The 26,344-nt window shown below is 40.6% G+C and overlaps 1 protein-coding gene across 1 annotated transcript in view; it reads right to left on the bottom strand.

Moving 5' to 3' along the window:
* Positions 1-26,344, bottom strand: part of heatr4 (HEAT repeat containing 4) — a 49,781-nt gene that overhangs the window by 420 nt on the left and 23,017 nt on the right. The window contains exons 10-16 of the mRNA XM_051919748.1: positions 25,246-25,364; positions 17,629-17,809; positions 16,849-16,918; positions 9,849-10,038; positions 8,428-8,506; positions 5,774-5,930; positions 657-703 (exon numbers count right to left, since the gene is read on the bottom strand). Of these exons, the coding sequence (XP_051775708.1) occupies positions 657-703; positions 5,774-5,930; positions 8,428-8,506; positions 9,849-10,038; positions 16,849-16,918; positions 17,629-17,809; positions 25,246-25,364 (843 nt within the window). The remainder of the gene's footprint in view (positions 1-656; positions 704-5,773; positions 5,931-8,427; positions 8,507-9,848; positions 10,039-16,848; positions 16,919-17,628; positions 17,810-25,245; positions 25,365-26,344) is intronic.

Below are 26,344 nucleotides of genomic sequence, written 5' to 3'. Positions count from 1 at the left end.
TATCTGCATACTGTATAAGTACAGTAGCATTCTCTGCCCAGCTTTTTTTTTTTTTTTAGTTTTTTTTTTGTTTAAACTCTTTTCTGACTCTAAAGTCCTTTTACATAGTACCTTGTGTAATTAAATGGGCACCACCAAGCATCTGACCCTGTTTATACTGTACATATCAACTTTTACAATTTGTTCATCCCATGAAATGTTTATCAGCAATTCATCAATATAAATTTTGGTATTTTTCTGATAGCACTTCTCAGCTTAAAATGTTAATTCCTCCATTATTAATTAAAACCCAGAGTCTTTTAAGCTATTAATTACTTCTCTTTGAACAAAAAAAATAAATAAATAAATAACTTTTCTATGATGGACTTATGCCCCATCTATGGTTGGTTTCCTCCTTGCATGCAATGCTGCAGCAGCTCTCATTAACCCTGAAATGGATAAGCAGGTTTGTAAAGTGAGACTAGGTTTTCCTTAAACTACTATAACTTGCATTCTGTAGCAAAACTGGTCTGTTCTAAGTATCCCTAAAATGTTCTACTAATGAATCCCTTTGGATTGTTATTTACAATTTAACATTAAGGTATATGCACACCCCAAAAATAAGGCAAAACATTTCATAGAATATTTACCAATAGCACACAAAATAGAAATCTTACTTGGTCATCAGTGTAAGCTATAGACTGTAATTCTGGTGATTCATAGCCTGAAGAGAAGAATCACAAGAACAATATGTGTTAAATATTTTTGAAGGCCTGTTTACAGTATATAAACAATTTATCAATATATAGTAGTTCTTTTGTAAGGTTTATTTTTACATGTCTAATTGCTCTAATTTGTTTATGTGAACCATTTCAAGTGTATGTTTAGTTATTTTTGTGCCTCTATGAAAATAGTTTAACTGTAGTTAAACCCATTCTTATAGATTTCAAATCGTAAATATTATTGTGGATTAGGCTTAGATATTGCAGCTGCATCACATCTCAGTTCCCTAGCTTGGTCATTGACTCTGTCACTTCTGATGTTCTGGATACTTCCTTGATTTCTAAATTGATAAATTATTTACACTAGTATTTGCTTTGTCTCTCTTTCACTATGTCTAATATAAACATCTACACGTGGAAGTGTGTGCGTTTTTCCGTCCCGGAGGTGGAGTAGGGGTAAGGGCTCCATCTCCACCTCCAAGACAACAGAAAACTTGCTTAGCCACTAACACAAGCGAAACCAGCATGTCTGCAAAACAAAACCTCAGAAGAAAGACAAAGTCCCTTAGCCACTAACATTGGCAAAATGGTATCCCTTTTACTTTTCCTCCCACCACTAATGCACAAGCGATGCGAGCACGTCGGAAAAACGAATCCTCCTTGCAGAGAGATGCCCAGAGTAGTTCCTTTCAATTACCTGACATCTCTACATTTCAGGTTTTTTTTTCCTGACGATTTCAATAGTTTCTAGGATCCAAGGCATTTTACAGCATGGGCTTACACAGCTAGTATGTGTGTATCTATGTGTATATAATATATACAGTGCATCCGGAAAGTATTCACAGCACATAACTTTTTCCACATTTTGTTATGTTAGTCTTATTCCAAAATTGATTAAATTCATTTTTTCCCTCAGAATTCTACACACAACACCCCATAATGACGTGAAAAAGTTTACTTGAGATTTTTGCAAATTTATTAAAAATAAAAAAATTGAGAAAGCACATGTACGTAAGTATTCACAGCCTTTGCCATGAAGCTCAAAATTGAGCTCAGGTGCATCCTGTTTCCCCGATCATCCTTGAGATGTTTCTGCAGCTTAATTGGAGTCCACCTGTGGTAAATTCAGTTGATTGGACATGATTTGGAAAGGCACACACCTGTCTATATAAGGTCCCACAGTTGACAGTTCATGTTGGAGCACAAACCAAGCATGAAGTCAAAGGAATTGTCTGTAGACCTCCGAGACAGGATTGTCTTGAGTCACAAATCGGGGGAAGGTTACAGAAAAATTTCTGCTGCTTTGAAGGTCCCAATGAGCACAGTGGCCCCCATCATCCGTAAGTGGAAGAAGTTTGAAACCACCAGGACTCTTCCTAGAGCCATCTAAACTGAGCGATCGGGGGAGAAGGGCCTTAGTCAGGGAGGTGACCAAGAACCCGATGGTCACTCTGTCAGAGCTCCAGAGGTCCTCTGTGTAGAGAGGAGAACCTTCCAGAAGGACAACCATCTCTACAGCAATCCACCAATCAGGCCTTTATGGTAGAGTGGCCAGACGGAAGCCACTCCTTAGTAAAAGGCACATGGCAGCCTGCCTGGAGTTTGCCAAAAGGCACCTGAAGGACTCTCAGACCATGAGAGAGAAAATTCTCTGGTCTGATGAGACAAAGATTGAACTCTTTGGTGTGAATGACAGGCATCACGTTTGGAGGAAACCAGGCACCACTCATCACCAGGCCAATACCATCCCTACAGTGAAGCATGGTGGTGGCAGCATCATGCTGTGGGGATGTTTTTCAGCGGCAGGGACTGGGAGACTAGTCAGGATAAAGGGAAAGATGACTGCAGCAATGTACAGAGACATCCTGGATGAAAGCCTGCTCCAGAGCGCTCTTGACCTCAGACTGGGGCAACGGTTCATCTTTCAGCAGGACAACGACCCTAAGCACACAGCCAAGATATCAAAGGAGTGGCTTCAGGACAACTCTGTGAATGTCCTTGAGTGGCCCAGCCAGAGCCCAGACTTGAATCCGATTGAACATCTCTGGAGAGATCTTAAAATGCCTGTGCACCAACGCTTCCCATCCAACCTGATGGAGCTTGAGAGGTGCTGCAAAGAGGAATGGGCAAAACTAGCCAAAGATAGGTGTGCCAAGCTTGTGACATCATATTCAAAAAGACTTGAGTCTGTAATTGCTGCCAAAGGTGTATCAACAAAGTATTGAGCAAAGGCTGTGAATACTTATGTACATGTGATTTCTCAGTTTTTTTATTTTTCATAAATTTGCAAAGCTGTAACATAACAAATTGTGGAAAAAGTGATGCGCTGTGAATACTTTCCGGATGCACTGTATATAAATAATGTGTACAGTTAGGTCCATAAATATTTGGACAGAGACAGCTTTTTTCTAATTTTGGTTCGGTACATTACCACAATGAATTTTAAATGAAACAACTCGGATGCAGTTGAAGTGCAGACTTTCAGCTTTAATTCAGTGGGGTGAACAAAACGATTGCATAAAAATGTGAGGCAACTAAAGCATTTTTTTAACACAATCCCTTCATTTCAAGGGCTCAAAAGTAATTGGACAATTGACTCAAAGGCTATTTCATGTGTATGTGTATATATATATATACTGTATATATGTGTGTGTGTGTGTGTATATATGTGTATATATATATATATATATATATATATATATGTATGTATGTATATACAGTATTGTGCAAAAGTTTTAGGCAGGTGTGAAAAAATGCTGTAAACAAAGAATGCTTTCAGAAATATAAATAATGATTGTTTATTGTTATCAATTTACAAAATGCAAAGTGAGCGAACAAAAGAAAAATCTAAATCAAATCAATATTTGGTGTTACTACCTTTTGCCTTCAAACCAGCATCAATTCTTATAGGTACACTTGCACAAAGTCAGGGATTTTGTAGGATTATAGTCAGGTGTATGATCAACCAATTATACCAAACAGGTGCTAATGATCATCAATGTCACACATAGGTTGAAACACAGTCATTAACTGAAACAGAAACAGCTGTGTCGGAGGCTTAAAACTGGGTGAGGAACAGCCAAACTCTACTACCAAGGTGAGGTTGTGGAAGACAGTTTCATGTCATGGCAAGATTGAGCACAGCAAAAAGACACAAGGTAGTTCTACTGCATCAGCAACGTCTCTCCCAGACAAAGATTTCAAAGCAGACTGGGGTTTCAAGATGTGCTGTTCAAGCTCTTTTGAAGAAGCACAAAGAAACGGGCAACGTTGAGGATCGTAGACGCAGTGGTCGGCCAAGGAAACTTAGTGCAGCAGATGAAAGACACATCAAGCTTATTACCCTTCAAAATCAGAAGATGTCCAGCAGTGCCATCAGCTCAGAACTGGCAGAAACCAGTGGGACCCAGGTACACCCATCTACTGTCCGGAGAAGTCTGGCCAGAAGTGGTCTTCATGGAAGAGTTGCAGCCAAAAAGCCATACCTCCAACATGGAAACAAGGCCAAGCGACTCAAGTATGCACGAAAACATAGGAACTGGGGTGCAGAAAAATGGCAGCAGGTGCTCTGGACTGATGAGTCAAAATTTGAAATATTTGGCTGTAGCAGAAGGCAGTTTGTTTGTCGAAGGGCTGGAGAGCGGTACAGTAATGAGTGTCTGCAAGCAACAGTGAAGCATGGTGGAGGTTCCTCGAACGTTTGGGGCTGCATTTCTGCAAATGGAGTTGGAGATTTGGTCAGGATTAATGGTGTTCTCAATGCTGAGAAATACAGGCACATACTTATCCATCATGCAATACCATCAGGGAGACGTATGATTGGCCCCAAATTTATTCTGCAGCAGGACAATGACCCCAAACATACAGCCAAAGTCATTAAGAACTATCTTCAGCATAAAGAAGAAGAAGTAGTCCTGGAAGTGATGGTATGGTCCCCACAGAGCCCTGATCTCAACATCATCGAGTGTGTCTGGGATTAAATGAAGAGACAGAAGGATGTAAGGAAGCCTACATCCACAGAAGATCTGTGGTTAGTTCTCCAAGATGTTTGGAACAACCTACCAGCCGAGTTCCTTCAAAAACTGTGTGCAAGTGTGCCTAGAAGAATTGATGCTGTTTTGAAGGCAAAGGGTGGTCACACCAAATATTGATTTGATTTAGATTTCTCTTTTGTTCATTCACTGCATTTTGTTGATTGATGAAAATAAATGATTAACACTTCGATTTTTTGAAAGCATTCTTTGTGTACAGCATTTTTTTCAAACCTGCCTAAAACTTTTGCACAGTACTGTGTATGTATGTATGTATGTATGTATGTGTGTGTGTGTGTGTATATATATATATATATATATATATATATATATATATATGTGTGTGTATATAATATTGTGGCGCCCGGCCGGGATGCCCAGGAGGGCTTGTGCCTCCTCCAGACCATGAGGGGGCGACCACCCTGGTTGCTTTGGGGGCCATGGGTACAAGGCTTAGAAGCTCAACCCTGTAGGGGCCCGTGGTCACCGCCAGGGGGCGTCCCCGTGCCTGATAGACCCTGGACCCCAGCACTTCCGCCACACCAGGAAGTGCTGGGGGGAAGAAGAGAGGGAACACCTGGAGTGCTTCCGGGGAGACAGCCGGCACTTCCGCCACACTGGGGCGTGTCGGGTGGAAGATTGCCGGAGCACATCCGGGTAGGGATAAAAGGGGCCGCCTCTCTTCATTCAAGGCTGGAGTCTGGTGGAAGAGGACGAGGTCTGGAAGGAGAGAGAAGGAAGCGGTCTGAAGGAAAGGCGTTGTGGTATTGGCCTGGACTTTGGGGGAGTCTGTGGGTTGTGTGGCACAATAACTTTGTAAATAGTGTAAATAAACGTGTGTTGGGTGACAAACTCTGTCTGTCTGTCTGTGTCTGGGCTGTTCCCCACTATATATATATATATATATATATATATAATATAGTATGTATGTATGTATGTATTGATTAAATCGTACACAACATGGACAAGCAATTAATTGCAGCCCATTCTTTCCTTAGGGTTTTACTTACCAGGTTTATGATATTACATTGAAGGTTTTACCTGGAGTGCTAGCTTCAAGAAGAGTAGCTAAATCTTTGAATTCTGATAGGGTGCTGGATTGGTCATGTCTCAAGGATTCTGGAAAGAGTCGCTTTTCCTGTGCCTCCATCTTAAGAAGCTTTTGTGAGATGGTGTCTTTGCTGCACAGCTTATGGACCTGGAGTAGGGAGGTGAACTGCAATTGTTAGGTACAGAAAAATAGCTAATGAGGAAAGATTTAGAGCTCTGATTAATCAATGGTGTATGCACATACAGTCATATGAAAAAGTTTGTGAACCCCTCTCAGCCTGCATAACAATGTACTTTCAACAAACAAGATAACAGTGGTATGTCTTTTATTTCCTAGGAACATCTGAGTACTGGGGTGTTTTCCGAACAAAGATTTTTAGTGAAGCAGTATTCAGTCATATGAAATTAAATCAAATGTGAAAAACTGGCTGCAAAAATTTGGGTACCCTTGTAATTTTGCTGATTTGATTGCATGTAACTGCTCAATACCGATTACTTGCAACACCAAATTGGTTGGATTAGCTCATTATGCCTTGAACTTCATAGACAGGTGTGTCCAATCATGAGAAAAGGTGTTTAAGGTGGTCAATTGCAAGTTGTGCTTCCCTTTGACTCTCCTCTGAAGAGTGACAGCATGGGATCCTCAAAGCAACTCTCAAAAGATCTGAAAACAAAAGATTGTTCAGTATCATGGTTTAGGGGAAGGCTACAAAACGCAGAGGTTTAAACTGTCAGTTTCAACTGTAAGGAATGTAATCAGGAAATGGAAGACCACAGGCACAGTTGCTGTTAAACCCAGGTCTGACAGGCCAAGAAAAATACAGGAGCGGCATATGCGCAGGATTGTGAGAATGGTTACAGACAACCCACACATCACCTCCAAAGACCTGCAAGAACATCTTGCTGCAGATGGTGTATCTGTACATCGTTCTACAATTCAGCGCAATTTGCACAAAGAACATCTGTATGGCAGGGTGATGAGAAAGAAGCCCTTTCTGCACTCCCGCCACAAACAGTCGCTTGTTGTATGCAAATGTTCATTTAGACGAGCCAGATTCATTTTAGAACAAAATGATTTGGACTGATGAGACAAAAATTGAGTTATAACAAAAAGCGCTTTGCGTGGTGGAAGAAGAACACCACATTCCAAGAAAAACACCTGCTACCTACTGTCAAATTTGGTGGAGGTTCCATCATGCTGTGGGGCTGTGTGGCTAGTTCAGGGACTGGGGCCTTTGTTAAAGTCGAGGAGTCTGATGAATTCAATCCAATATCAACAAATTCTTCAGGATAATGTTCAAGCATCAGTCACAAAATTGAAGTTACGCAGGGGTTGGATATTCCAACAAGACAATGACCCAAAACACAGTTCAAAATCTACAAAGGCATTCATGCAGAGGGAGAAGTACAATGTTCTGGAATGACTGTCACAGTCCCCTGACTTGAATATCATCGAATATCTATGGGATGATTTGAAGCAGGCTGTCTGTGCTCAGCAGCCATCAAATTTAACTGAACTGGACAGATTTTGTATGGAAGAATAGTCAAAAATACCTCCACCCAGAATCCAGACACTCATCAAAGGCTATAGGAGGCGTCTAGAGGCTGTTATATGTGCAAAAGGAGGCTCGACTAAGTATTGATGTAATATCTCTGTTGGGGTGCCCAAATTTATGCACCTGTCTAATTTTGTTATGATGCATATTGCATATTTTTCTGTTAATCCCACTTCTTTAGCCTTGCCATGGTGGTGTTCCAATTGTAATAAAAATAGTTGAATATCTATTAATTACTATGGATGTAATAAGATCCCTAGAAAATGGTTGAATAAACATATAATTTCTGATTATTTCCAATTATAATACATACAGTAATACTGATAAAAAATGAGGCAAAGCAACTAACCTAGTACAGAGCAAGATTTTATATATACAGTAGATGACTGTCAGTGGCTATGTGGCAATGCAAAGACAGTTAAGGAGCCCGAGACTTAAATAGCAAGTCAACGAAAATTAAAGCAAAAGCATTAATTAATTAGCAGCAAAAACTGTTCACCAAAAGGGCTAGAATTAACCTGCAGACATATTAGCACTCCAGGACCCCTCTCATAACCCATCTCATCGAAGCACAAAAACCTGTGCTAGCCAGAAACTTCTAAACTCTTTGTTTTCTAGAAACATATCTGCTGTTTAGCCACATTTTAGAAATAAAACATTAATTGATGCTATAACAAGCTAATACTGAAGCAAATAACCTCACATATCATAGTGATGTGTTTATTATTCTTAATATCTTGTTAGTCTCTTCATTTACCAGAGGAAGATGGAGTGCGTATCAGTCAGACCATCCCCATGAGACAAATGTATTCCACCTACATTCTGTCATGCTCAAAATTTGAAGGAAATGTATGGTATGAATACATTGCCCTCTATGATATCTGAAGAAAGTGACTATTGCATAAAAGCGAACACCTGGCATATAGCACTAATAGTAGAACAATTAGTGTATCAAAAAGGAAACCAGTAAAATTATAGACAATTCCCTCCACCATGCAAGGACACTAACTCCCAGAAGAATCATATTGATTAAATGATAATACTACTTCCCTTTTGCTTTGTAATGCATCCAGTGAAATAAAACGGTACCTGCTGCTTAATCTTCTGGACTGTGTCGTTGTCTCCCTGGGGCTTGACACAAAGCTTATTCATAACTTCACCAATTTTTCTGCAGAAAAAAGATGTGACTGTGTTACACAAGTTATGTGTTATTTTAATGTTACATATTCAACAGATCATTTCCAAGAAAATCTATTCACAGTGCAGCTGAGAAACAGAATACAAAATTGTATTTTAAATCACAATAGCAGCACAAGCAAAAATCACTATGGATGAAATGAAAGAATGAAATGCCTCTGGCGGTTCTATCTAGGTTTGCCAGTACCATCAAGTTGTGGTGCCACTTTTCTAAGTGCATTTTAAATGGCATCATGTTTAATGACTTATGCCACCCTGTGGTGTTATCCCTTGTATGAAATGTAGATAAATCATAGAATTTATAATTTCTGGTTAAAATTGTTTTTATACAGTACTGGCTGCACCCAGAGGTACTCTAAAGTAATAAATCATGACAGTTATTTAGTTCAAAAATTGTTTTATCAATCATCTTTATTTTAAATAAAGCTTTTAATGGGGAACATGCCTAAAAAGTATAATTCAAAGCCATAAGAAAAAAGTGTAAACCATTTAAACACATGATAATCCATCCCTTTTCTTGCCCACTTAACCAAATCAGTTTTGCTGAAGTGAAAAGTGAGAACCTACCACGAACAGAATACACATACATATACAGCTACACATTGCCAAATAACCTAGGCTGCATGTCTTTGGTGATGACACAGGGAGAATGGGCAGAGTATGAATGGACAGGGCCTAGGAATCTGGGGTTGTAAGGGAGGAGCGCCAACCTCTTCTCTGCTATTCCTCTCAATACATAATCAAAGTTAGTTAATCAACCATTTTTTAAAAGGTCATGTATGTTCACACAGGAAACAGAAAAAAGCCTGAGGTTTGTATGTTGTCACTGAATAAAACTTCATCCGTTTATTAATTTTCACACATATCTATATGCTGCCCTGGCACGATCACCATTATAGGACATAGTACACAACCTCCCAACTCACTCTTATAAGGGCAAACACGCAGGTCAGTGTGGTGTAGTGGTTAAGGCTTTGGACCTCAAACCCTGAGGTTGTGAGTTCAGATCCTACTACTGACGCTGTGTGACCATGAGCAAGTCATTTCATCTGCCTCTGTGGCAATTAAAAAAACAAAAGGAATTAAACTAATTGTATCTGAAATGGTGTAAGTTGCTTTGGATAAAAATGTCTGCCAAATATGTAATTAATATTTAAACCAGTCTGTAGGTCTTTAGGTTTACGGAAGAAGCCACATAACCTCTGAACAAGGTATTTGGACCCCTTTCCCTGAGATTACAAGAAATCAGTACTAACTATTGTGCTGCTCTTAAAAAGAAACTCATCTGTGTGATTCAGGGCACATCTGTTTACCTTCTGATGACTGGATGTGGCTCTAGGCTCAGGCGTTCATTTAGCAGGTTCTGGAGGTCCATTCCATTCACACCTAAAGCCACAATAGCATCATAAGCTGCAAGGCGAACGACTGGCTCTTCTTCATTACGAGCTGCCCACAGAAGAAGATCCTGCAAGCCAGAAGGCAGGCTACCAGTTTTACCCAGAGCTGAACCAGAGCAAGAAAGGAAGAAAAAGGCAGAACAGAATTAATCCTTCCCTGACAGTGCTGCATTTCATTTCAGTAAGCAATTTCTAATTTACACTTTTAAATGAAATCAAGAGCATACAGAATTTTACAAAAAAAAAAAAAAAACAGCATCTACCCAATTTATCTGACTAGATGTTCCAATATTTCCTTCAGATAATTTTCCAAAGATGTCAGATACTACCTCAACTCAACAGGTGAAGAGCTTTTGTCTTCAACACTTCACTTTTATATCCACTGGTTTCTTAAAATATGTAATTTACAGTTTAACTGTCAGAACTTCACTGATACATTTGACATTTCTGAAGGCCTTCATGCAGTTGTCTTTGTTCAGCACTGAAGTGGTTCAGAGTGAGACAGACCCTTTAGTCTACTTGGTTGCCTTTCTGTGGATAGCTTTTAGCTCACCAGGGGCTTACTTTATAAAACTTTGCATGGATTCAAGAGTGAAAATATGCACATGCCAAAAAACAGGTAAATGAAACACCAAAAAAATCATATCTATCAAGATTTGCCAGATCTTTGTGATTTGTTTTACTGATTGCTACAAGGTTAGCCCCCAGTGTGGGTGTCTGCCAGTTGCACAAGTAGAAGTAAAGCATGGAGCCTCAACAAATCATATTTATGCATTGATTATTCTTTATCTCTTGCTATACTTTGTATCTTTCATTTTCATTCACCAATGAGATTAATTAATTTGTAACTGATCACTTCATGTATTTGCATACCCAGAGTCAGAACTAATTGAATTAGTCTTTAGGCAAATCGCTGACAGGCAAAATGGTTGAGCTGGAATGAAGATGCCCTAAAAAGCTGTATTTCTTTCCATTTAAAATTATTTAAACGAAATCCCTACATGGGACCCTTTACTGGATAAAGTGGATTCAGAAAACAGATGGATAGACACCTTTAAGGAAATAGAAAGAAGAAAACACTTAAACTTAATATAGTATATAATACCATATTCTCCTCCTGTCCACATGGGTTTCCTCCAGGTGCTTCAGTTTCCTCTCACAGTCCAAAGATATGCAAGTTAGGTGGATTGATGTTACTAAATTAGCTGCAGTGTGTGGGTGGGTGTGTGGGGTTGTGTGTATGTTTGTCCTGTGATGAATTTGTGCCCTGTCCAGGTGTTGTTCATCCGTAAGGACCATTCCATCAGCCGCCCTGACTGCGACTCTCCGAGGAACAGATTCAGATGTGCGTAATGCTTCAATTCCTCTGTAAGCAGGATGTGGGTCGCTAGACCACAGATGGTGTGTCACTTGCTCACAGATTCCTCTAACAAACACCTCTTTATCTGCCCTCCGAGTCCTCACAGCCGTCCCTCTCAGTTCCCGGTACAGACCAGAGTTGCCATTTAGCCGTGTGCTGCAACTCCTCTCGATGATATCCAGGGTGCCCTGCGAGATGAAACACCTCCTTCCGGGAGACACTGGTACCACCAACACCACCCTTAGCAACCTTCAGGGTCTTGTCACGGAAGGTCTCCCACATCACATTAGGATCGGCAGTCGTACCCAAATCTGCAAGTTCCTCACACAAACTGCATGCAAACTCATTAGAAACAGCCTGGTCTTGGAGTCTGGCCACGTCCAGGCTCATTTTCCTAGTAGGTGGTAACCTACTGGACCTAAGCATGATCCTAAGAGTAGCAACAACAAGTCTGTGGTCAGAATTCACAAACTGGGCACTTCTGTTGACCCTGCAGTTTTGCAAGAGCCTCCAGAGTCTGCTCATGAGGATGTGATCGACCTCCTTCACCACACCACCAGTATTGGAGTACCAAGTCCAACGATGCAGTTCAGGGCGCTGGGACCAGGATCTAGCGATTCACAGCCCCTGACCTTTTGCAAATTCAAGGAACATGGAGCCACTTTCGCCACGGTCACCAGACCCATGGGGGCCGAGACAATCCTCATAGCCAGCCCTGTCAGTGCCAGTGGCTGCATTGAAGTCACCCGTGACCAGAGGAGTGTCACCCCGTGGGTACCCATCAACCACCGAGCGAAGCTGCGAATAAAATGTCTCCCTCACCAAGACATCACTCACCGCGGTCGGAGCATACACTGAGACAACAGACAAGGCACTCAGAGAGTGCCATAATCTGAGTCTCATAATACGCTCGTTGAAAGGAGTGACATCGGACACCATTGGAAGAAGCCAATCCGCTACAGCAACAGCTACTCCCCGAGTATGACAGCCATCAGACCAACCAGACCAATAAAAGGTGTATCCACCTACAGAGATCTGGCCAGTCCCCGGTCTGCACACCTCAGAGAGTGCTGCCACTGAAATGCGGAGTTTACGCAGCTCCTCCGACAGCAGAGGAAGATGATCATCTTGCCAGAGAGACAAGACGTTCCATGAGCCCATCCGTATGGGCCGCCTCAAATTGTGACCCGCTGCAGTTGTGACCCGCTGGGCTGGCTACTTTGAGCAGTTGTTCAAAGCTGATCCTCCGGCTAGGACATTGGATATCTCTGGGTCCACGGTTCTTGAGGCTGATCCTCCAATTAGCTGTGAACCACCCAATCTCACTGAGATTGCACAGGTAGTGAACCAGCTGAAGGGGGAAAGGCTGCAGGGATCTGTGGTATCCGGGGTGAACTTCTCCAGGCTGGTGGTAAGGCTGTCCTTCTGGCATTGCAAGCAATCTTTGCTTCCATTTGGGAGACTGGCATCATCCCAACTGACTGGAAAACGGGACTTGTCGTCCCTATGGAAAGGGAAGGGTGATCGCCTGGATTGCAGCAACTATAGGGGGATAACACTGCTCTCCGTGCCGGGTAAGGTCCTTGCTAGGGTCGTCCTCAATAGGATCCGTGTTCACCTGCTTACCTACCAGCGACAGGAACAGTCTGGCTTTACACCTAAGAAGTCTACCATTGACCGCATCCTGGCACTGAGGGTTCTCATGGAGCGCAAACACAAATATCAGCAGAGTTTCTTTGCAGCCTTTGTCGATTTTTGCAAAGCGTTCAACTCAGTTGGGACATCCTGAAGATTCATGGGTTCCCCTCGAGGTTGCTGGATATCATGGCCAGCCTGTACACTGGTACTGTGAGAGCTGTGCAGAATGGAGGCAGGAACTCTGCGTTTTTCCCAGTTGATTCTGGGGTTCGTCAGGGGTGTGTTCTTGCTCCTACTCTGTTCAATGCTTGTATGGACTGGGTGTTGGGCAAGGTTGTGGGGTCCAGCGACTGTGGGACATCTGTTAGTGAAGAAAGGTTCACGGATCTTGACTTTGCTGATGATGCTGTGATCTTCGTGGAGTGAATGGAGGCTCTGATCAGGGCGCTGGAGAGACTGAGCGAGGAGTTTGAGTGTCTGGGCTTGCAAGTGTCCTGAATAAAAACCAAGATCCAGGCCTTTAATGACCTCTTGGACACAGCCATTAAGCAGTGTGTCTGTTTGCGGAGGGAGTGTTGACTTTGTTGAGAGGTTTACTTACCTTGGCAGTGACATTCATGTCTCTGGTGACTCTTCCTATGAAGTCAGTAGATGGAATGGGAGAGCATGCGGGGTCATGAGGTCACTGGAAAGGGGTGTGTGGAGCTCTCAATATCTATGCAAAAGGACGAAGGTCCAAGTCTTTAGAGTCCTGGTGTTTTCTGTCTTGCTATATGGTTGCGAGACATGGACGCTAACCAGTGACCTGAGACAAAGACTGGACTCCTTTGGTACTGTGTCTCTCGGGAAAATCCTTAGGTACCATTGGTTTGACTTTGTGTTGAATGAGCGGTTGCTCATGGAGTCTCGAATGTGGCGCATTACCTGCATTGTGAGGGAGCGTCAGTTACGGCACTACGACCATGTGGCGCGTTTCCCCGAGGGTGATCCAGCTCATAAGATCCTCATTGTTGGGGACCCGAGTGGCTGGACCAGACCAAGGGGTCACCCACGTAACACCTGGCTGCGGCAGATACAGGGTCATTTCCGGAGGGTGCGACTGGACTGCGTGTCTGCCTGGGGGGTTGCAAACTGGGATCCCGAGTTGTTTTGTTGTGTAGTGGGTGCGGCAACACACTGTACAAGTGCATGCTCCACAATTTGACTTGACAGGTGTTGTTCCTGCCTTTGCACCTGATGATTGTTGGTTTAGGCTCCAACTGCCCCGCGTCCTTGCCCTGGATAATAAAGTTAGGAAAATGGATGGATTGATGCAAGGATAATACCGCTTACATCTTGACCAAGTCGGCCTTTTCAGTTATCTGATGAAGCTAGAGGTTACATGTCAATCAGACCAACTGTATGGGGAATGCTTTAACCTCTTCAACTGATGGATTTCAGATAAACAGCCAAGGCCTGAAAGAACTGTCAAACTGGACAGGAATGAACTGAATTCAGGGAAAGATGAAAGACAAAGCAGGACTTTAGAATGTTTTGTATAACCAGTCTGTTTTGAAAGCTTAATGCAGCTTTTGATTCTCACAGGAATTGACCTTGAACATGTGCAATAACTTTAAGGATATTTTAATACATTTTAAAAGTGTTAGCCACTTTGACAGTTGATATTAAGCTAGGTGTGCACACTTAATTTGGATGAGAAAGTGGGGAGAGACAGTGGCTACGTTTTATTGGAACTTTTTTTCAATAAGAGTCCCAGTTCAGTTGGTGCTTTGTTGCAAGAATGGAGTATTTGGATTATTCACTGCCTTACTAGCATGTTGAATGAAGCCACAGACTTTTATATTAAGCTTGCTATCTGATTAGATGGTGAACTCTTTCCAATGAGCTCTGTCTCCAGAAAGAAATCTTTCTTTTTACATTTTGATTATGGATATATAATCAGTAACTAAGGAACTATAATCTGCGAAATGTCATCTAGGATTGAATGAAGACTAAATGAGCCCACCCAGGTTGTATAATTTTTTGTATTTCTTATATTTGCTGCTATTACTTATTATGCAAATATATTTTTTAAGTAAAAGCTTTAACTCAATATCTCTGTTTCATTATTTATTAGAAGTGTTACCGACTGCTGGATTGTCATTCCTTGTCTAACTGCAGTCCGTTAAGGATACAAAGTACGCTTTGTGGAATCCAATCTGTTGTTGGTAAGCTGGGTTGAAGTAAAGGACTTTAAATAGAAGACTGTCCCAATCAGCGAGCAGACTGCCATTGGAGGTCCCTAGGGTTAATACGTGGGGTATAATAAGATCAGTCAGACAGGTATGAGGTTGCAGATAATAATTACATAGCTTCCTAGGAGAAACTAGGAGACACATGTATCTGACCAACTTGTGCAGGAAATGAAAAGTCATTCATTCTTTTTCTTATCAAGTTCCCAGTCCTGTACAGGGAGATAATGTATATTATGGCAATATTGGGTGTAAGGTGAGAACCAACCCTGGATAGGGTATTAGTCCATCAAGGAATATACTCTTTAACTTTATCAGTTTAGGTCATGCGCATCTTTGGGATGTGAGAAAACAATCCATGCAGAAATGGGCAGAATGTCAGAACTCCACAAGCAGTGTCCTGGCTGGGTTTTAAATGTAGACACTGTGGGCCTGGGATGCAGCCACTGATCTATCCAGGTGCACTAGCATGCTCAACAGTATGCCCATTGATTCAAAATCCGGATATATTAGGATGTCTCTGAAGAAAATATTGAAAAAGAATCCTCGTATTTAATATAATCAGCCATTCTCTGCCAGTTATTACTGTTTTTCATCCTATAACGTTTGTAATGTCTTACAAAATGTAAACAAAATACATCCTGTTAAATTCATTATCCAAAGTCTGCTCTTATGATCATAAATCACAAAACAATAACCTTCTGTTTGGCTTTGCTGCTGTCCATAGGGTGGGTTGTAACACTATATAAAAGGACCCTAATTAGCCTGAGTATCCTGAGCAGCCTGACTTGCCTGAAGCATATGCGCAGTCAGCACTAAATAGGATCTGATTGAGTGCAAAGTGGACAAGATGCCCTTTAAAAATTCTGCAGTGGCTGTCCCATTACAAAAACTACTCAAGACTAATGAAGATTTGGGCTTGTCCAAAGATTTACTGAGCATGGTGCCTAAGTGTGCCATGCAAACAGGTGAAAACCCAGCAGAAGAGATAGCATTTGACTTTAGGCAGTACTGTAAAACTTTGATTATTCACCAACAGTGATTGTTCCAGAGTTATTTATAAACCCTGGAAGAATCTTCTCTATTACCCTTTAATTAAAATAAATTAAAAAATGGCCCAAGACCACACTCTGCAAGAGGTGAATCTGCCCTATCTAAATGATGGTGGTTATTGAATTAATATTATCTTAGGACATTGTATCCAGTATCAAGAGGCTAAATGCTGGAACTCCAATACCCTGCAATTGAAGAAGCAGGTTCAGAAAATGTATATTTAGATGAGTGCACATTGTATTGATTCTTGTCCTTTGTGACAGAGCTCACTGCATTTCAAGTGGACCTATGATATCACTGTTTTGTAGACTGCAGGAATATTTCTTTAGTTTTACATCCAAGTCACCTTAAGGCTCTTGACTATATATCTCATGAATGCAAGTCACATTTTCCCAAATTTAAAATGTCAAGTATCTGTTTCATGCAGATTATAAAAATGTTTAAAAGTGAGAAAATGTGGGTAAACCAACACTCAATCGATATGAACTGGATCTACATAAAAGAATATGACACTTAAATTTTAATGTGCAGGTTGGGAATAGACTTGCCCAGTATTAAACAAAAATGTCTGCATGAGTTCACTTATGACTTCTCAGCTACCTAGCCATCAATACTTTTCATATAATTTACTTACCATTAATAGCACAGGCTTTGATCTTTCCCACTGGGTCATTCTGCATTAACCCAACTAGCTGCTGTAAAACCTAAAGAAAGTTTGAAAACGACGGTTAGTTATGTGGATTCAGACAAAAGTTTTTAAACTGGACCAAGATAAGTGATGGGCACGAGATATACAGCCAGGCACATGATGTTTGGCAAAGCCAAGTATTAAAGATGCTAGTCTGCACGCAGAAAACAAATTATAGGCCACAGCCTTTGTTCAAAGTGCTGCTTAGAAAGTAAAGGCCAGCCAGATCAGGGATAAAGAGTCTGGCAGCAACGTCATATAAAAGATATTATGACCCTTGATTTACCAGTTTTAGCCTAACTGCACAATATGATGAGGTATGGTGGAAAGCTTCACCATTGCCTTCTGGTAATAATATTTACAAAATAAACCAATTCTATTGTCTATAGAATCTAATTAGGACATTATTCGCCTGACCAACTTAATTTAGCCACTCTTGGAATGCCCAGTAACAGATTGGCTGGATAACTGGCAACTCTAGGCTTGTGGTCCTTAGTGATATGTAGCCTCTAGGATTTAGGTCATGCTGGTATCTGTATTTCACTCTTCTCCATTGTTGCTGAGGTACTACCTCTTAAGAGATATTACACATTTGTCATTTGACATATTCATATTTAGTTTAACTTCTGTGTCAGTAAACTGCTTTGTGTATGGGGCTTTTCATACCTTTCTGACACACTCACTCTTCTTACCACTTGAAAAAAACAACCTCAGGATTCATCTCACCATCTCATCTTTTATGCAAAGAGTGGCGGCAGTTAGGCATGCCTGCTGGCGCACAATGCCGTAGTCATCGCTGAAGCAGCGTAGGAACTCGGGAAGAAGTTTAGCTGTCATGATACCAAGTTGAGCCAGTAGAGACAGTGCTGCTACCCTCCAGGATGGGGAAGCCTCCTGCAGCTTCACCCTACAGCAAAACAGAATTTCAGCCATTCAGCATCTAATTGGAAGTAAGTGGTCTGGAGACATTTTGAGGTTTCAAAAGTTAAGATTCAAGAGGCATAAATACATTTTTAAAAAACAATCTCCTTTCTCAAGGATAGTCACCATAGCAAACTGAACAATATGTTTCTAGAAGGAAATCAGCAAAGGGCCCTGCCTCACATGGGAGTCTCCTTAGCAGAAGGTTTTCACAGGAGTGGCTGTGAAAGGGAAGAAATAGTTCCAATGGGGACTGGGAAAGAAACAGCTGAGGACAAAGCATACATTCCAGGACAATTTTTCATTTAGAGGTTAAACATATCTTATATTTAAACTAAATAAAACAAAATTTGCCTTTAAGTTGTGAAAAAAATACAGTGTAATTGTGCCTGTGGTAGTTTAATAATAATCTCAATGGGTATACAGTGGCTTTGGCATTTCTAGGAGTGGCTCAGGCCACCCCTGCCACTTAATAGAACATTATCCAAAATAACCTAGAGAACCAGATGTATCTAAAGAATGATTAGTATGAGGTACGGAATTAAAACTTTAAATAATGAGTAGTACAAGAGGATGTCATCTTCTTTAAATTAAGTTTATTGAGATAGACATGTAGATATATACAGAAGACAGAGCTAATTTTATCTTCATGATATAAGATATGTATATCTATATAGTATATAATTATGACAGGGAGTGATTCGTCAAATATACAAGTGGCTTTCCTATTGGAGAGCAGGCCTAAGGACATTCCTTTCCCTCTCTGCCCAGCAGGCATCATTCGAAGCAGTGCACAGCTTTCGTAATAATTAAACGTTTGCATTACTGAAGACAACAATACACTGTTTCTATACTAGTATATTGCTTTTTCCCTAACAGGGACATTTCGGACCTCACCGAAATCCACAGAAAAGAAGGAAATCCTAAAAATCACCCACTGCCCTCATTTGCAAATATTATCGGGTCCTTGACCCGATGCATGACTAACCTAGTAAGCTGAAAGATGTTTCCAAAGGACAAAGATGATGGCTATACTTACTGATGAGGTCTTGATGGAATGTGGGAATAAAAGAGGCAAGTTTATTGCCCAGTTCAGGTGGACAACATTATTATAATGTGTAAAAATATAGTTAACAACCATGGCTGCAGCTTGACTTTTAAGTTGCAAGCGGTCAAATAAACTGAAAAATACAATTTAATTTTCTTAGTCACAACTCTTCTGCTATATAGAGTATTTACACCAAATCCCAAGTCAAAAACCATAAATTGTTTATAAAATTAAGTTACAGTTAGGTCCATAAATATTTGGACAAAGACAACTTTTTTCTAATTTTGGTTCTGTACATTACCACAATGATTTTTAAATGAAACAACTCAGATGTAGTTGAAGTGCAGACTTTCAGCTTTAATTCAGTGGGATGAACAAAACGATTGCATGAAAATGTGAGGCAACTAAAGCATTTTTTAACACAATCCCTTCGTTTCAGGGGCTCAAAAGTAATTGGACAATTGACTCAAAGGCTATTTCATGGGCAGGTGTGGGCAAGTCCGTCGTTATGTCTTTATCAATCAAGCAGATAAAAGGCCTGGAGTTGATTTGAGGTGTGGTGCTTGCATGTGGAAGATTTTGCTGTGAACAGACAACATGCAGTCAAAGGAGCTCTCCATGCAGGTGAAAGAAGCCATCCTTAAGCTGCGAAAACAAAGAAAACCATCCGAGAAATTGCTACAATATTACGAGTGGCAAAATCTACAGTTTGGTACATCCTGAGAAAGAAAGCAAGCACTGGTGAACTCAGCAACGCAAAAAGACCTGGACGTCCACGGAAGACAACAGTGGTGGATGATCGCAGAATCATTTCCATGGTGAAGAGAAACCCCTTCACAACAGCCAACCAAGTGAACAACACTCTCCAGGGGGTAGGTGTGTCGATATCCAAGTCTACCATAAAGAGAAGACTGCATGAAAGTAAATACAGAGGGTGCACTGCAAGGTGCAAGTCACTCATAAGCCTCAAGATAAGAAAGGCTAGATTGGACTTTGTTAAAGAACATCTAAAAAAGCCAGCACAGTTCTGGAAAAACATTCTTTGGACAGATGAAACCAAGATCAACCTCTACCAGAATGATGGCAAGAAAAAAGTATGGAGAAGTCATGGAACAGCTCATTATCCAAAGCTTACCACATCATCTGTAAAACACAGTGGAGGCAGTGTGATGGCTTGGGCGTGCATGGCTGCCAGTGGCACTGGGACACTAGTGTTTATTGATGATGTGACACAGGACAGAAGCAGCTGAATGAATTCTGAGGTGTTCAGAGACATACTGTCTGCTCAAATCCATCTAAATGCAGTCAAATTGATTGGGTGGCGTTTCATGATACAGATGGACAATGACCCAAAACATACAGCCAAAGCAACCCAGGAGTTTATTAAAGCAAATAAGTGGAAAATTCTTGAATGGCCAAGTCAGTCACCTGATCTTAACCCAATTGAGCATGCATTTCACTTGTTGAAGACTAAACTTCAGACAGAAAGGTCCACAAACAAACAGCAACTGAAAGCCGCTGCAGTAAAGGCCTGGCAGAGCATTAAAAAGGAGGAAACCCAGCATCTGGTGATGTCCATGAGTTCAAGACTTCAGGCTGTCATTGCCAGCAAAGGATTTTCAACCAAGTATTAGAAATTAACATTTTATTTCCAGTTATTTAATTTGTCCAATTACTTTTGAGACCCTGAAATGAAGGGATTGTGTTAAAAAAATACTTTAGTTGCCTCACATTTTTATGCAATTGTTTTGTTCACCCCACTGAATTAAAGCTGAAAGTCTGCACTTCAACTGCATCTGAGTTGTTTCATTTAAAATTCATTGTGGTAATTTACAGAACCAAAATTAGAAAAAAGTTGTCTCTGTCCAAATATTTATGGACCTAACTGTAATGTAAAGTAAATTTTACATTAACACATTTTAAAACGCTGAAATGAAGCAAACATATCCAAATAATATTTATTTCAATGACAGTAAATGTTACTTTTTTAGCTTACTAGTGTACTTATTGTAGTGATATGAGCACTTTCCTGTGGTGGGCTGGTGCCCTGCCCGGGGTTTGTTTCCTGCCTTGCGCCCTGTGTTGGCTGGGATTGGCTCCAGCAGACCCCCGTGACCCTGTGGTTAGGATATAGCGGGTTGGATAATGGATGGATGGATGAGCACTTTCTTTTAAAAAAAAATCCACGTCCGTCACTCAAACCAAATCTTTAGCCAAACATTTGGATTTTTGTCTTATGATTTATGCTCACTTATAATTATTTCTTGGCTTTTAGAGTTCCATTATTAACAAACTATGTCTAAAAATAGTTTTTTTTTGTGTCCACAAACTCGGATGAGCAGGAAATGCACACTGTTGAACTTTTATCCCGTTGTGGCAATGACTTCAGCATAGTGCCTCTCAGTGCGTTGTTGCATAACGAAACTGTAGCAATTAATGCTCAAAATGGCAGTGCACAGAAAAACCAAGATGGCAGCAGAAAAAGATGCAAAAATATGTAACTACATAAAATGACTTCTAAATTTAGAAACAGTAGCAAAAGTGGACCCCAAAAAACCAATTTTAAGACATAGTTTGTTAATAATATAGCTCCAAGAACCTATATTTATAATTTAAAACAAACACAAATCATAATGTTTGCAGAGCGGGCACTATTCAATACGAAATTCCAATTTAAAATTGAATTAATCCTGGTATTGGCTCAGAAAATAGTTTTAATAAAGCATTCACGTTGAAAGAATTTAAATTAAATAAACTGTTAAATTAAATAAACTGTAATGCTGACACATTAATCACTCAAACACTAAGTTGATGAGATTGTTCCTAACATGAGATCAGTGTTTCTACAGGCAGACATGCTACACTCCCGAAGAAGAGCTAATAAAAATAAAATGGACACCTTACTCAAACTCCAAACTACAATTAACCAAAAAACTGCATTAAGCCCAGCCCAATGAAACAAAAAAGCATCAATCCAATAAATGCATTAAAAGTTTTGAACACCACAGTGGATGCTGCTGATTTATAATATAAGACCATGTTCAAAAAATACTACAGACCACATTAATCATACCAGAACTGGGCGTCGTCAAAACAGACAACACATGCATGTACATTATATGCAACAAAAACACTTTGGCAGGTGTGAGATATACACACATGCAGCAAAGCAGAGAGAGATATAAAAATAATAGCTCACCTTAACTAGGGTCCTCTAGTAGTGCTAAATATAAAGTTTTCATTAACATTCTCATTAAAATATCCTTCCATAACTTCCTACTACTTATTAGTGTCACAAACTATAGGTCAGTCTGTCAGTCAAATCAAAATAAAATCAAATAGCCTTTAATTGTCAATTCACTATATGTGCAGAACATACAGGAGAATCGAAATACTGTTTCTCTCTCAACTTCGTAGTACAATAAAATATAAAAAGTATAAAGTATAATATATAAGATAAATAACATTAGAACTTGTAAAGTAGACATGTGTACAATGTGCAATAGTCATTAGTGCAAAAGCCAATTACAGTAAAAAAAAAAAAAAAAAAATGGGAAGGTGCATTATAGAGTAGCTTATGAGATGTACAAAAAGACAGACAGTTAGCAGCAGATGTAATATTGAGTCCTTATATAATACCAGCTGAGGTAGCGTACTTGGTAGATAGTGACTCTTGTTACGGTCCAGGGGCAGGGGGCAAGGGGGGAAGGTAGTGGACAGAGTTCAGCATCCTGACAGCTTGGTGGATGAAGCTGTTAGACAGTCTTGTGGAGTGGGCCCGGAGGCTCCGGTACCTTTTCCCTGAGGGGAGGAGGCTAAAAAGGGAGTGAAAGGGGCGGGAGGAGTCACCAGCAATGCTGATGGCTCTACGGGTGAGACGGGTGTGGAAAATGTCCTTGAGGGAGGGCAGTGGGGCACCAATGATCTTACTGGCCGCATCCACTATGCGTTGCAGGGACTTCCTACAGGAGGCAGTGCAGCTTCCATACCACACAGAGATGCAGTTAGTGAGGACGCTCTCGATTGTGCCCCGGTAGAAAGAGCACATGATGGGGGGTGGAACTTGTGCTCTCCTCAGTTTGCGTAGAAAGTAGAGGTGAGTTTGACCTTTTTTGGCCAGTGATGTCATGTTATCTGACCAGGAGAGGTCCTCTGAGATGTATGTCCCCAGGAACTTGGTGCTACTTACCCTTTCCACAGCTACACCATCGATGGTCAGTGGGGGGTGCTGTGAATGACCTCTCCTGAAATCGACTACAATCTCTTTGGTCTTTCCCACGTTCAGGAAGAGATTGTAGTGTTTACACCACTGGACCAGTTGGCTCACCTCGTTCCTGTAGTTGGCTTCGTCGTTGTTGGTGATGAGGCTGACCATGGTTGTATCGTCTGCAAACTTGACAATGTGATTGGAACTGTAGATTGGTACACAGTTGTGGGTCAGCAGGGTGAAGAGCAACGGGCTGAGCACACACCCTTGTGGGGCCCCTGTGCTCAACATGATGGTCTTAGAGTCAGTCAGTCAGTCATCATCCAACCTGCTATATCCTAACACATGGTCACGGGGGTCTGCTGGAGCCAATCCCAGCCAACACAGGGCGCAAGGCAGGAACAAATCCCGGGCAGGGCGCCCAAACTATAAGTTAGTCAGTCAGTCATTGTCCAACCCGCTATATTCCAAGCACTAAAAAGTTCCAAAACACTTCCAATAATGCCCACTAGAGGGGGACATCACTGTCAATGCTTAGCTAGTAATAAGGGCAAGCAGCAAATCTACATAAACACAGAGATTTATTCTTCACAATAAGTATTATGTACTGTCTGCTTTATAATTATTATCAATTACATTAACAGCTTTCAACATATGCACAAGCTCATGCCTATAACATTGAGCTACATCTGGGCCTAAAATATATTCATACCTGCTAGAAGCATTCCAAAAATCACAATCATTAGCTATTAGATTTGAGTGTTGAACGCTCATTTTCTGTAAGCGAATTAAAAACATGCAAGAGAGAATTACTTAGAGTGGGCGAAGTTTAATTATCATATTTGTTGATTATTAATATATTTACATTACCTGTGGCCTTAAAAATAGAGGAAAAAACAGCTTTTATTTGTGATTTATTTTAATAATGTAATGCAGTCTGTTAGGGTGGTTCTGAAGCCCCTGGCCTACTTGTTAACTATACCCATATTAGTGACATTGGGAAATTGAAATTGTTTATGAACAGCAGTTACTTTATGATATTTATTGTGGGTTCTTGTAGCCTATTTGGACAAATGAGAATCTTCTCCTCAAGTAATGTCTGCCATGTTTATGTCACACACACCTACTTATTCTATATGTGTTGACTTTCCTCAGTCCTTTCCAACCCCGTGCTGATCAAGTGTTAGTCAAAGGTGTGTACAGTCTGACCTTCAGGAGAAGGTCTAATGGTCATCCTCAATGAAAAAAAGACATAAGTGGTAGTTTTTTCATCTATACAGTATATACAGTATAAAGGTCAATGTATGTGTGTGTGTATGTATGTATGTTCCAGCATCACTTCCTAATGGTTGGAGCGATTTTCATGAAACTTGGTACACATGTTTCTCATTGGTCGACTAAAAATACTGTAGGATGAAATCAACCCTAACCTACCCCCTTCTGGGTAGGGTGGGGGGTGATCTTGCAGTCTTGTATGCATGTTATCATCCAGTTGACCCTTGGAATGACCACCAGAGGGCGAACTGGAGGTGACTTCCAGCATTCTTTATGTTTGAGCACCACCACTCCCTTGTTGTTTTTGACATTAAATAGACTTGGCTGATTCCAAGCGTCAACAAGATGATAACACACATACAAGACCGCAAGACAAGCACATTAGTGAGTCTTCATTGTTTGTTAATTTATTTTTATTCTTAAAGTTGTGTTTTTTTAAATTATATTTTTCTCAAACAATTAAAAAAACACTATTTTCCTCCCGGGCAACACCAAGTATTTTAGCTATGTTAGCTAGTTTACTATAAAAGTGAGAGGTACTGACTAACTGGACTTCTCCTTGCTTTTATATTGTAGGCTGCAGCTATGGTATGAGATCAAGAGAAAAAAAATAAGAAAAGAAGCAAGTCAATGCTAGCAGGTCAGACATACTGTATTATTCAAATTAAATTCCATTGTGGTACACTGCAGTCTAAAAACTTTAGCTCAGGAATTTCCATGGACTGCATGAACTCAAAAGTATCAAGTCCTCTTTAAAGTGTTGTGATTCCTGAGAATTTATTCTGTGTAAAAAGCATACTGTGAGACAAACATAGTCAAAGGAAATATTGATGGGGAGCTAAAAAAGTTATTGAAATAAAATGCAGTTTTATTTCAATCTGACCTCACATACCTGACCTCATCGTGTACCTCTTTTCCCAAACCAAATCTTCCCAGGGCTTGTGCAGCTGCCTGTCGCACATCGGCATTCCAGTCATTCCACATCAAGAACATGAGCTTTTTAGTCAAATCCTGAAAACAACATAGACCAACACGTTGATACAGTGCAAACAAGCGTACAAATAGTTATCACAGTTATGGATTGTTCATATCAAACTGCAGTCAAGACCGTCTTTGTACTCTATAGTTTGCTGATAATGGTTTAAATCCAATCTTATATTTATTGTTTACATTTTTATCTTCAAATACCATGACAAAAGAGGCATGAATGCTGACACCTCAAAGCTGCACTCTAATTTAGGGATCTCAGGAGTTGTTCATAAACAAGGCTGGGCACTTTGCTACTGCAGTACACCACAACTAGCATGGTGGACCCATCAGTGTATACAGACTTGGAACACAAAGAGTGGAGTAAAGTAGTCCACATCTGGCCTTCAAAGTCTGCAGTACTCTTTGAGCTACAGTGCCTGCTTGCCTTCTTTCCAGGTACAGCTTCCACATCTTAACTGACTAATTTTGGGTTCACAATATTTAATGGGCTGAATCACAGTTCCATGGTTTTGGGTTCAAATTTCTATCAAGTCACTCTATACTGTATGTGGTGTTTCTATATTCTGCTTGCATCTTCCTGGGTTTTCTTTTGGTTCACCAGTTTACCCCTACATTCCAAAGTTGAACAGAGTTTAATTGATATCCCTAAATTGCAGCGGGATGACTGAATGTGTGTTTGTGTGAATATGTCCTATGATAGATTGGCATGTTGACTGGAGATGATTCCTGTCTTGCCCTTGATGTTGCTATGACAGGCTCTTGCAGCACCTTATGCTCCTAAATTAGAGAAAGTGGGTTCAAGAAGCAGATGGATGAATCGATGGATAATTGCACATATTTTGTTCTATTCTAGAAGAGATAGACTTTGTAACACTTTTTTGGCTTGAGAGTGATATTCCATCTGCCTATGCAGGATTTCTCAGTAAATTACATTTTTGCCATAATGCACCTGTTAATACTTTAATATTTCAGTGTAGGTTACTATGATAAACTGTGAAGAC

This window comes from Erpetoichthys calabaricus, chromosome 16 (assembly GCF_900747795.2).
Source record: "Erpetoichthys calabaricus chromosome 16, fErpCal1.3, whole genome shotgun sequence".
Classification (NCBI taxonomy): Eukaryota; Metazoa; Chordata; class Cladistia; order Polypteriformes; family Polypteridae; genus Erpetoichthys; species Erpetoichthys calabaricus.
This window is presented reverse-complemented; position numbering and strand designations above follow the sequence as displayed.